Genomic DNA, 13,338 nt, shown 5'->3' with positions numbered 1-13,338 from the left:
ACCTGTCGCTGTACGACTATTCGTGTATCAAACTCCAGCCATCAATCACGTTGTTTGCGATGTTTGCCTGTTTTTAACCGTCATCAACGACACAATGTTTGACAGCGAGGTCGACTGTGGGACCGGGTTCGCCTGATTGCTACTTCTATGCTTTAAATCTCTCCACCACCGAGCTGGATGTTTTTATTATTTCAACACTGTAGTTATGTAGCAAATTAGCCTTCGATTTCAACTAGCGAACACACGTAAAGGCTCAGTTATATTTAACTGGTAAAGGATTGGCCTATATTACATCTTCATAATATAAATTGGTAAAATCGCAAGTACGTGAATGGTTTGTTAAAGATAATTCAGCCGATTTGCGATTAAGACTTTGCAACGTTTCGGATTATTTTTGAAGATGGCCGGGACGCAAAAAATGCGAAATTCAAAAATTTATTTCTCCTTACTGGAAGAGTTTTGGGCTGAATCACTTATGAAAACGTTAATTACACAATTATTACTTTATTTTAAGACCAACTTGTTTCAGCGTTGTAGTTGTGCTTTAAATTGACAAAGCTAAGTTGCAATTAGTTAATGTCATGGTCTTGCTGTGTATTACCGCCGATGGTAATATTGTCGAGATATACAAAAGTCCCGCGGCAGTTGTTGACTGATATAAGCTCGTCCTTTGTTCGTTGAAAACATGGAACTACGTTAGTTAGACTGAACGGCATTCGGCGAAACTGGTACAAATTAGTATCGGCTTGAAATGCGATAAAAATCTTATCGTTAGACGCCAATTCTACCTGGTGGTACGCACGTTTTAAGTCTAGCATACTGTATTGTAGATGGAGAATCGAGACACATCATGCGCTATGTCTTGTATTTTTGGCAGCGGATAACCGTCCAATAGCGTCAATTTGGTCATTGTTTGGCTGCAATCGAGACATCGTCGCTTCTTATAGTTTTGGTTCTTAGTTACCACCACTTGGGCTCGCCAAAGAGTTTTATTTTGTTCACACTTGTCATAAACGTGCAACGTGAATTAAATTACAACGCTGTGATGACAAGTCGGCTCCTTGCTGTCGGCTTGCAAAACAAGACGTTTATATCGAACCGCCATGACAAGGTTCTGACATGTTTAGTGTTCCATATTTTTTATTCCATTTTACTCTATAAATTTTGCGGAGCAAAAATGTGCGTGAAATTAGTCTCAAAGCAGCCATTTCTTTATTCACTACATATGTGTTGCACGTAACTGAGAATTTAATTACGTAATTTATGTACCACATGTTGGTAAGTAATTCCGTAATTTTTTCTGCTTTCGCTCGCTTTGTTTTCGTTGCTGTTTATTGGCAAAGCAGGTTTATATCACAAGTTATTACTTAATATTGAGTTTCGGTTTCGCACAATTGGACTTGTTTTCTGACAAGGTTTTTCCCAAACTTTTTTTGCCTATTATAACTTTATCGACGTAGTGTGTGATCTACTTTTGCACGAAACGCGTAAGTTATATTTCTCGTTGGCTTCGTGCAGTGTGATATCACTTCAGTAGTGTCACTGCCATACTTTCCATACTTGATTTATGATCGTAGCAATAGTCATCAAAGAACGGTTATGAGGTCACTGTACAAGCGTTGTTTTTTACTATTGTGGTTTCGAAAATCGACAATGTGGGCCAAGAGAAATGTTCCCTCTAAGCTGCGCGAATGCGCACTGCTGACACGGTCTCCGCGCACAGAAAATCTGTGCTGCGCACAAGAAAAAAATCTAACCTGAATTAAAAATAAAATAAAGGCATAATAATGGCCACAGTACGCACGTTGCACGTCTGATGTTGCTCACACTGGTCCAAGGGACCGCTCAGGGAGTTAGTGTGTTTGCTCAGACTCGTGAAAAATTAGAGGGAACATTGGCCAAGAGCTGAGTGCCGATATCTCACGCATTTCGATTGCGTTTACATACAGAGTACACAGAGATAAAAAAGCCAATTATCAATGTTTTGTGTGCATAAAATATACCCGAACAGTAAGTTGTGTAATAATATAATTTACACAAACGTTTGCAGCAACAGCCCCTATTCACTATAATTACGTAATTTTCGTGATTATTGTCAATGACGTGCAACACCTATTGCATGAATTTATAGTTTTGTAACAGTTCAAAAACCTAAAATTTTTTTTTACCGTTTGTCTCCATTTTGTGCGTTCGCAGCGTTGTTTGTGCAACAAAAATGAGTGCGCTCGTAGTTTCTTTCCTACGTTCAAAAAAGTACGTCTCCCTCTGCCTACAATACAATACACCATATAACCTTCCTATAATACACCTGCCCATGCACATCTTTTGTTCCAAACACACAAGATGTCCCAGGGAGAGCTGGACAATACGCCGATACAGGTCATTCCAGTTCGTTTGCTGCAATCTACTGGTCATTCACGACGTCCAGAATCACGGCCTTTCTTGAACACATATTGCAGCCAATAAGTGTTAAATACTGGAAAAGCAAAATAAATGACTATTGTAAACACAGTCAACATTATCTTCAGGAACTCGGTACTTGTAAAATAGCTCAATCGCACAAATCCACCCGCATAAGAAACCAACAGGACTTACTTATTGTAGCAGCTGACGTACAGAGTTTGTATCCCAACATAGGCCTATTCATAAATCTCGTCAAAATCAGTTAGCAAAGCTTTGATGGAATACAACGGAAGGCAAGTCCTATCTGACGACATTAAATATTTATGTTTTGTTTAGACAATGTTATATTACAACACTGACGTGGATTTTATAAGCGAAATGGTGGCATCATTACAGGCCAGAACCATTCTGTATTTTTGGCAACATTGGATTGCCATTCGTAATTTCACCTTTGCAGAAAAGTTTTGTAAAAGCAGAGCTGTTCAAAAGATTTATCGATGATATTATCTGGCCATCATACGACGAGGCAAATATCAACAACATCGAAAATGCTTTACAAATAGGATTCGGTCAAAACAGTTTTGATTTAAGGTCCCAAAAAATAAAGATGGCGGTAGATAATTTATAATCAAAACCTCGAGCTTTTTGACTTTTTGGACGTGCTTCATCATTCTTCAACACTGGCCAGCTGTAGCTTTATAGCGAAAGATTACATCAAGCCCATTGCCTAAGCCCGGCTATTCTTACGCGGAAAGTCCCACCATCCGGTTCATGTTTACAAATTCATATTTTATGGAGAGGGGAAAAAGCTCCGCAGGTTAAATGAAACCAACACAGATTTCGCCGCTGCTCTCCAAACTTACATAACGTTACCAGGGCCATAGGACAAGCTCGCACTCTACAGTTGACGAAACAAGAAAGGTCTCTTAAACCACTTGCCACCGTGACTTACAAGCGCCCTCGAACGTTGGGTAACATACGGATCAATTACCGTTAGTTGGCACATCAAACAGTTCAAATGAAATGGGAACACAGCCTTATCAAGCCACGCGGCAGAGGTTCTTAACCTTTTTATAGTCGTGGCCCACTTTAAATGCTGATCACCTAAGTTTTGGGCGACAAAAAAGGATATAATTTATTATTACTTAAATCATATAATTTGAATAAACAGCAATGCTAATTTGAACGTTACAAAATTGTCACCAACTAATTAAAACTGAAATTTTCACCAACTTTATAATTTTCCAAATAGCTCTGTGGCCCACCGGTTAAGAACTCATGCCATACGGCCAATGTGCATTGTGTGGCAACCACAGAAAACACATAAACATGGATTATGAAAACGACATCTACCCCGTCACCAATGGAGTCATCCACCTTAATCAATTTCTTACTTGCCGAAATTACTGTATGTACGCTGCCACATGCCGCTTATGCAACGTCATTTACGTGGTCAAATGAAGAACAGTTTTACTTGCAGATGGAACGCGCATATGTGGCTTGGCAAAAGTGTCAGTAAAGAATACCAAGATGACAAGGCAACCCTGAGAACTCATTTGTGTGCCATCATAATAACTTTCTCATTAATAAACCTGAAATAGCAGAATGCTACAAGGTGACCTTCTTTGACAATGTCGAAGCTAATTGCGTGAGCTATTTACATGCTGACATAAACAAACAAGACACATTGATTGCTTCCCAAGATAAGATAACGATTACACCTCACCAATTTTTTACCATGCATGCCACTGATTAGCCGCTTCCGTTACTCATAGTACTAGTGGACTGTCTTTGTCACAGTGATAACGTGCTATTTGTCTGATAGTTAAGCTGTTCGCCCTGATTTAACTTTGTATTTAAGCATTTTACATTTTCCCGGTTTTAACATTTTTAGCTTTATAATTTTTATGCTTTACTCTCCTCTTGTAATTGTTTTTATATTTGTTATTTCTATGTTTCTTCATAGAGACGCTGAAGATGCCGTTTATGCGAATTATATATATCTAAGAACTAAAATAAATTAGTTGTCAGATCCATGAACTACCTCTGCTGTTATTATAGAAACTACTTAGAATGTTCACAGCATTGTATTTGTTTTGGTCATGGCATGTTTATGTATTTTGTCTTGCGAATACTGTTGGCAGTTATCTTGTCTTCATTTGTTTTGCAGAATGTTTTTGTTTCTAGACATTTTGTAAATTATGACGTCATAACAATAATTTTTTTTTTCAACAGCAAAACACCAATACCAAACATCATTGCTTTGATGTCAGACAACTCATGTAATTGAAAATACAATTCCTTGCTCTTCATATACCGCATATTGTTTTACAGATGAAGAAGCTTTCTCTTTGGGGCAATAATCTCGGTGATGATGGAGCATCTCATATTTCGACTTGTCTCAACAAGATCGAGGAGCTTCATATTGGCGAGTGCAAGATCAGTGCATCTGGAATAAAATCCATATCCGATGCTATCTCTAAGCTACCTGAACCGGTAAGTATGTAGCACTCTTGGTTGTTGGTTTACTGACTAAGACACAGACTCTATGTTTTTTGCAAATTATTTTATTTCAGAACAATCTAAACGTTCTAAACTTTGTGAAGCCTTGTGTTTCGTCATTACTTTGTGCTAAATTATTATCTGATGCCCGTTTCAGCTGCATCCTTACGTCACAATTTAAATTACAAATGAAATATAAAAGTAATTCCATTTCACATAAAGTGAGGATCGCGTTTTGTCACTGCCACGCACATAGCAGTTTCTAACGGAAGAAGTTATTCATGTTATTTTCACTGACACACTTTATACAACGTTTTTAGAAAAGGTGAAACGCCTAAATGTAAACCTGTCGCTGTACGACTATTCGTGTATCAAACACCAACCATCAGTCGCGTTGTTTACGTTGTTTGCCTGTTTTTAACCGTCATCAACGACACAATGTTTGACAGCGAGGTCGACTGTGGGACCGGGTTCGCCTGATTGCTACTTCTATGCTTTAAATCTCTCCACCACCGAGCTGGATATTTTTATTATTTCAACACTGTAGTTATGTAGCAAATTAGCCTTCGATTTCAACTAGCGAACACACGTAAAGGCTCAGTTATATTTAACTGGTAAAGGATTGGCCTATATTATATCTTCATAATATAAATTGGTAAAATCGCAAGTACGTGAATGGTTTGTTAAAGATAATTCAGCCGATTTGCGATTAAGACTTTGCAACGTTTCGGATTATTTTTGAAGATGGCCGGGACGCAAAAAATGCGAAATTCAAAAATTTATTTCTCCTTACTGGAAGAGTTTTGGGCTGAATCACTTATGAAAACGTTAATTACACAATTATTACTTTATTTTAAGACCAACTTGTTTCAGCGTTGTAGTTGCGCTTTAAGTTGACACAGCTAAGTTGCAATTAGTTAATATAATGTTCTTGCTGTGTATTACCGCCGATGGTAATATTGTCGAGATATACAAAAGTCCCGCGGCAGTTGTTGCTTGATATAAGCTTGTCCTTTGTTCGTTGAAAACATGGGACTACGTTAGTTAGGCTGAACGGCATTCGGCGAAACTGGTACAAATTAGTTTCGGCTTGAAATGCGATAAAAATCTTATCGTTAGACGCCAATTCTACCTGGTGGTACGCACGTTTTAAGTCTAGCATACTGTATTGTAGACGGAGAATCGAGACACATCATGCGCTGTGTCTTGTATTTTTGGCAGCGGATAACCGTCCAATAGCGTCAATTTGTTAATTGTTTGGCTGCAATCGAGACATAGTCGCTTCTTATAGTTTTGGTTCTTAGTTACCACCACTTGGGCTCGCCAAAGAGTTATTTTGTTCACACTTGTCATAAACGTGCAACGTGAATTAAATTACAACGCTGTGATGACAAGTCGGCTCCTTGCAGTCGGCTTCTAAAACAAAGCGTTTATATCGAACCGCCATGACAAGGTCTGACATGTTTAGTGTTCCATATTTTTTATTCCATTTTACTCTATAAATTTTGCGGAGCAAAAATGTGCGTGAAATAGGTCTCAAAGCAGCCATTTCTTTATTCACTACATATGTGTTGCACATAACTGAGAATTTAATTACGTAATTTATGTACCACATGTTGGTAAGTAATTCCGTAATTTTTTCTGCTTTCGCTCGCTTTGTTTTCGTTGCTGTTTATTGGCAAAGCAGGTTTATATCACAAGTTATTACTTAATATTGAGTTTCGGTTTCGCACAATTGGACTTATTTTCTGACATAGTTTTTCCCAAACTTTATTGCCTATCATAACTTTATCGACGTAGTGTGTGATCTACTTTTGCACGACACGCGAAAGTTATGTCTCGTTGGCTTCGTGCAGTGTGATATCACTTTAGCACTGTCACTGCCGTACTTTCCATACTTGATTTATGATCGTAGCAATAGTCATCAAAGAACGGCTATGAGGTCACTGTACAAGCGTTGTTTTTTACTATTGTGGTTTCGAAAATCGACAATGTGGGCCAAGAGCTGAGTGCCGATATCTCACGCATTTCAATTGCGTTTACATACAGAGTACACAGAGATAAAAAAGCCAATTATTATCAATGTTTTGTGTGCATAAAATATACCCGAACAGTAAGTTGTGTAATAATGTAATTTATACAAACGTTTGCAGCAACAGCCCCTATTCACTATAATTACGTAATTTTCGTGATTATTGTCAATGACGTGCAACACTTATTGCATGAATTTATAGTTTTGCAACGGTTCAAAAACCTAAAATTTTTTTTTACCGTTTGTGTTCATTTTGTGCGTTCGCAGCGTTGTTTGTGCAACAAAAATGAGTGCGCTCGAAGTTTCTTTCCTACGTTCAAAAAAGTACGTCTCCCTCTGCCTACAATACAATACACCAGGCATGCACAACATACGGCCCGCGGGCCGCATGCGGCCCGCGAAACCTTTTCGTGCGGCCCACGAGATATTCCGTGATTTCGCTCATTCAGGCATTTTCTCCACGGTTACAGTTACATAATCAACGAATCCGATGCTTTACCGCCGATAAGCGTTAAAAACAACTAGATACTGTAGTGCGAGAGGCAACCGTCTCTTGACAGTAACCATCTTCTCAATAATATCTCTTATTCGACGGTTAATCGGTCACATTATATAAAGTAGGCTAAACGTTAGTTACAACAATGTAAGCACGCGGCCCGCGAAAAATTTTTTTCCCTAAAACGGCCCGTGTACTGTTTTGAGTTGTGCATGCCTGCAATACACCATATAACCTTCCTATAATACACCTGCCCATGCACATCCTTTGTTCCAAACATACAAGATGTCCCAGGGAGAGCTGGACAATACGCCGATACAGGTCATTCCAGTTCGTTTGCTGCAATCTACTGGTCATTCACGACGTCCAGAATCACGGCCTTTCTTGAACACATATTGCAGCCAATAAGTGTTTATCATTGCAGTCTACCGGGCAGTAGCTCGAGTAATAAGTTGTTTTTGTCGTTTCAAATGATGTATACTTTAAACTACAGCTGGTGTTATAATAGCTATTTGATTTAAAAAATAGCAGCCGTTTGAATATCGACAGATAATAAAATGAAGGTGCATAAAAGCAAGTATGAACACACAAATGAGTTAATTCCCAGGATTATCAGGCATGCACACAAATCATGGTCCTTAAAAGAAAATAGAATTAAAAGCAAATGAGGAAATGAATATACAGTATTGGACAACACTTAAGAATTTATTTATTATGATGTCAACTTGACCCCCAAAGCAGTTTTTAATGGCTATAATTTTGAAGTAGTTACCCATAAAGTTGTGTACTTTGTTGACTTATTTTAAATATGAAGATTTTGCTGTCAGAAGATATATTTGATTTGACAAGCTGTTACTTACCATGGTCCAATATAAAAGACAGCATCGTATACCATTGAGGTCAAAACGACCCTAATCGAGTATGCATACCACGTAAACATAACAAAAAGCAGCTCTATTGTGGATATATTTGGAAAAATTTGTTATAAAAGTACCCAGAGTTATGTAATCACCACAACTAAAAATAAGTGAAAAAAAAAATTACAAGCAGAGATTTTTTCCTCCACCACTGGAATTGATTAATGAGGTGCAGAGCAGGGAAATGGGTCGGTAGCTCGTGGTTCCTTTTTCCTCCTTTCTTGGTTTGCTCCTTTCTTGGTTTGAGCACCACGACTGCATAAGAGGATTCATTTTAAATGCTTTGATTTTTGTAATAGATTGATCGACTCAATTTGAGTGGGAATAAATTTGGTGATGCTGGAGTTCCATTTATTATGTCTTGCCTTGATAAGATCGAAAAACTTTACATGACTGATTGCAACATCACTGGAGAAGGAGTTCGTGTATTAACAGAACATATAGAAAATAGTTCAAATCTGGTAAGATTGGTTATTTTTATGGTAAATATGACTGTAGGCAACATCCGTACCACCAGGGTGTTACATGTAATTTTATTTGCACTAAGCATTGTGAAATACTGCAGTAAATTAAAACAATAAATGAGTTATTTATGAATAATTTTTAGCGTTTTATTAACTTCTGATTTGTTTCAATGTACAGCCAAAAGTATTGGAATTCAATTATGATAAGATGAATCGATCAAAGGTGTTACGTTGTGGCTTAGACCTGCTTGACAATGGCAACTGCAGCAACCTTGGCCTGACACCTGTTGGAGTGGAAACATTAGCAGCCGCTATCAACAAACTACCTCAACCGGTTTGTCATTTTGCATAAATTTTGTTTAAGGCTGAAAGTTTCTTAAGCTAACATTTGTTTGCAATTCGTTTGCGTTGCTGAATCATTTATCTGATGTCTTTTTGTCATGCATTGTCTCTGGTCTTTTGGTAGCTTTAAAAAATGTTGTTAGTATTTCAAACTGGGCCTTGATCATGTTAAAGTGTCATTCCAGGACTGGTTCTTTAGCACACAGATTTTATATGCAGTAGCTTGCCACGAGGTTCAAACATTTAATTACTTGTAGCTCTAGTGTTAAGTTGTGTCTGTCATCTCAGTCTATTGGGCTGAAATTTTAGACAATGCAATTTGTTGACGTGACTTTGAAATTTTACTTCATCTCTTTTCTGAGAACCATTAAACGTAAAATCACCTTATTTCCGCTTCCTCGCCCCTCGCTTACTCAATTTACATTTTCTGCGTTCCTTCCTTATAAACCTCGCACTTTTGCTTTGCTTCACTCTGCTTACCATTTCGGCTGGGTTCAGCCAGAGCTTAAAACCATTTATCTCCTGATGCAAAAGGAAATAAAGTCACTTCATAACAGATGCGTGCCCACAAGGAGTGCGCAAACCCACAAGCGGAAACTTTCCATAACATCGTTTTAAACTGCTGACTAAAATTTCAAAATTCTCCAAGACTACAGCGAATCGTAATCTCCAAACTACCAGGGTTCAGGAGTTTCTATTCGAACTTTTATTCGTCTCGTTATTTATAGGCCGTTGACCCCGTTCCCCGTTCTTGTGTTGACTTTGCCGTTGTCATTGTTTGTTTGCCATTTTGTTGGCGGAAAAAGTTCGTCGTTGTCTTGTCTTTTTGTACGTTTGCCGCTTTTCGCGGCCCTCGTCTCTTTTGTTGTGTTTCTCTCATTTCCGTTTTTCATTTGCCTTTAGAACATGGACTCCAAAAATGTTTCCCGATTGTACGAAGACCTACAGGCAGCCCACACCCGCGCTAAGGCATTTATGATTAAGAAAGAGGGAGCCTCTCCGCGTGTTGAAGTCAAAATCAATGGCATTTACCAGAAATCGCTTGACGCTTATTTGTCACAGGGTGAGATCGCTGACGGGAATCTCCAACAGACAAGAATATGAGACCACTCATCGGGAGTTCACTGAACGCTCGGCAGCGGTCTCTGAGGTATCCGATTGTAGGCCTACGTCCATCCACAGCGACGCAAGCAGCGTTCGCAGTGAGCAACTGCGCAGCAAAGTAAACTTGAGAGCGGTTCTTCAACACAGGCAGAATCACGACCTTTCTTAAACATGTATTGCAAACAGTAAGTGTTAAGTATTATGAATATTGCTATAGACAATCAACGTTGCCTTCCGGAACTCCACACTTGTAAAAAAGCTCAATCACACAAATCCATCCGCACAAGAAACCAAAAGGACTTACTTATTGTAGCAGCTGACGTACAGAGTTTGTATCCCAGCATATTCATAAATTTCGTCAAAATCAGTTAGCAAAGCTTTGATGGAATACAGCGGAACGCAAGTCCTATCTCACGACAATCACTATGTTTTGTTTAGATAATGTTATATTACCAAAACGACATGGTTTTATAAGCAACATAGTGGCGTTCTGTATCTTTTGCCAAAATTGGATTGTATTACGTAATTTCACCGTTGCAGAACAGTTTTCAAAAAGCAGAGCTGTTAAAAAATTTATCGATGATATTATGTGGCTATCATACGACGAAGCAAATATCAACAACATCAAAAATGCTTTACCAATAGGATTCGGTCAAAACCAACTAAGTTTGAGGTTACAGAAAATAAACATGGCGGTCGATAATTATCAAGACCTCGAGTTTTAAGACGTGCTCCATCACTCTTCAACACAGGCCGGCTGTAGCTTTATAGCGAAAGATTACGTCAAGCCCACTGCCTATGGCCGATTATTCCTATACTGAAAGTACCACCATCCGGTTCATGTTTTCGAATTCGTGTTTTATGGAGAGGCAAAAATTCTGCAGTTTGAATGAAACCAACACAGATTTCACAGCTGCCCACCAAAGGCTAAAACAAAAGTGTTTGGCAAAGTGTTTCCTTTCCCAAGGAAACTATTTCGACAAATCTTGTCATCAAACGAGAGTAAATGGTCAGAAAAAAAAGATAATTTGTTTCCGCTCGCTTTATTTTCATTGTTGTTTATTGGCAAAGCAGGTTTATATCACAAGTCATTACTTAATATTGAGTTTTGTTTTCGCACAATTGAACTTATTTTCTCACAAAATTTTCCCAAACTTTATTGCCTATTACAACTTTATCGACGTAGTGTGTGATCTACTTTTGCACGAAACGCGTAAGTTATATTTCTCGTTGGCTTCGTGCAGTGTGATATCACTTTAGCACTGTCACTGCCGTTCTTCCATACTTGATTTATGATCGTAGCAATAGTCATCAAAGAACGGTTATGAGGTCACTGTACAAGCGTTGTTTTTTGCTATTGCAGTTTCGAAAAACCGCAATGTTGATACTACCTCTAAATACCTAATGAACAACCTCTGCTGTTATTATACAATCTAATTAGAATACTTATGGCGTTGTATTTATTTTGGTCATGGCATGTTTATGTATTTTGTCTTGCGAATACTGTTGGGAACCAATTTTCATTTGTTTTGTAGATTTTTTGTGTTTCTAGAGATTTTGTAAATTACGACGTCATAAGAATAATTTTATATTCAACAGCAAATCACCAATATCAAGCAATGTCGCTTTGACGTCAGACAACTTAAATGACCTGAAATACAATTCCTTGCTCTTCATCTACAACTTATTGTTTTACAGATGAAGAAGCTTTCTCTTTGGGGCAATGATCTCGGTGATGATGGAGCATCTCATATTTCGACTTGTCTCAGCAAGATCGAGGAGCTTCATATTGGCGAGTGCAAGATCAGTGCATCTGGAATAAAATCCATATCCGACGCTATCTCTAAGCTACCTGAACCGGTAAGTATGTAGCACTCTTGGTTGTTGGTTTACTGACTAAAACACGGACTCTATGTTTTTTTGCAAATTAATTTATTTCAGAACAATCTAAACGTTCTAAACTTTGTGAAGTCTTGTGTTTCGTCATTACTTTGTGCTAAATTATTATCTGATGCCGGTTTCAGATGCATCCTTACGTCACAATTTAAATTACAAATGAAATATAAAAGTAATTCCATTTCACATAAAGTGAGGATCGCGTTTTGTCACTGCCACGCACATAGCAGTTTCTAACGGAAGAAGTTTATCATATTATTTTCACTGACACACTTTATACAACGTTTTTAGAAAAGGTGAAACGCGTAAATGTAAACCTGTCGCTGTACGACTATTCGTGTATCAAACACCAACCAACAATCACGTTGTTTTAGCTTTTTGTCTGACTTTAACCGTCATCAACGACACAATGTTTGACAGCGAGGTCGACTGTGGGATCGGGTTCGCCTAATTGCTACTTCTATGCTTTAAATCTCTCCACCACCGAGCTGGATGTTTTTATTATTTCAACGCTGTAGTTATGTAGTAAATTAGCCTTCGATTTCAACTAGCGAACACACGTAAAGGCTCAGCTATATTTAACTGGTAAAAGATTGGCCTATATTACATCTTCATAATATAAATTGGTAAAATCGCAAGTACGTGAATGGTTTGTTAAAGATAATTCAGCCGATTTGCGATTAAGACTTTGCAACGTTTCGGATTATTTTTGAAGATGGCGGGGACGCAAAAAATGCGAAATTCAAAAATTTATTTCTCCTTACTGGAAGAGTTTTGGGCTGAATGACTTATGGAAACGTTAATTACACAATTATTACTTTATTTTAAGACCAACTTGTTTCAGCGTTGTAGTTGTGCTTTAAATTGACAAAGCTAAGTTGCAATTAGTTAATGTCATGGTCTTGCTGTGTATTACCGCCGATGGTAATATTGTCGAGATATACAAAAGTCCCGCGGCAATTGTTGCTTGATATAAGCTCGTCCTTTGTTCTTTGAAAACATGGGACTACGTTAGTTAGGCTGAACGGCATTCGGCGAAACTGGTACAAATTAGTATCGGCTTCAAATGCGATAAAAATCTTATCGTTAGACGCCAATTCTACCTGGTGGTACGCACGTTTTAAGTCTAGCATACTGTATTGTAGATGGAGAATTGAGACACATCATGCGCTATGTCTTGTA

At 38.1% G+C, this 13,338-nt stretch overlaps 1 protein-coding gene across 1 annotated transcript in view; it reads left to right on the top strand.

The window, feature by feature from the left end:
• Positions 1-13,338, top strand: part of LOC143460723 (uncharacterized) — a 157,310-nt gene that overhangs the window by 78,139 nt on the left and 65,833 nt on the right. Inside the window, exons 16-19 of the mRNA XM_076958331.1 lie at positions 4,738-4,899; positions 8,650-8,811; positions 8,993-9,148; positions 11,959-12,120. Of these exons, the coding sequence (XP_076814446.1) occupies positions 4,738-4,899; positions 8,650-8,811; positions 8,993-9,148; positions 11,959-12,120 (642 nt within the window). The remainder of the gene's footprint in view (positions 1-4,737; positions 4,900-8,649; positions 8,812-8,992; positions 9,149-11,958; positions 12,121-13,338) is intronic.

Source organism: Clavelina lepadiformis, chromosome 5 (genome assembly GCF_947623445.1).
Source record: "Clavelina lepadiformis chromosome 5, kaClaLepa1.1, whole genome shotgun sequence".
Lineage (NCBI taxonomy): Eukaryota > Metazoa > Chordata > Ascidiacea > Aplousobranchia > Clavelinidae > Clavelina > Clavelina lepadiformis.
The sequence above is the reverse complement of the archived record's forward strand: the minus strand, read 5'-3'. Positions and strand labels throughout refer to the sequence as shown.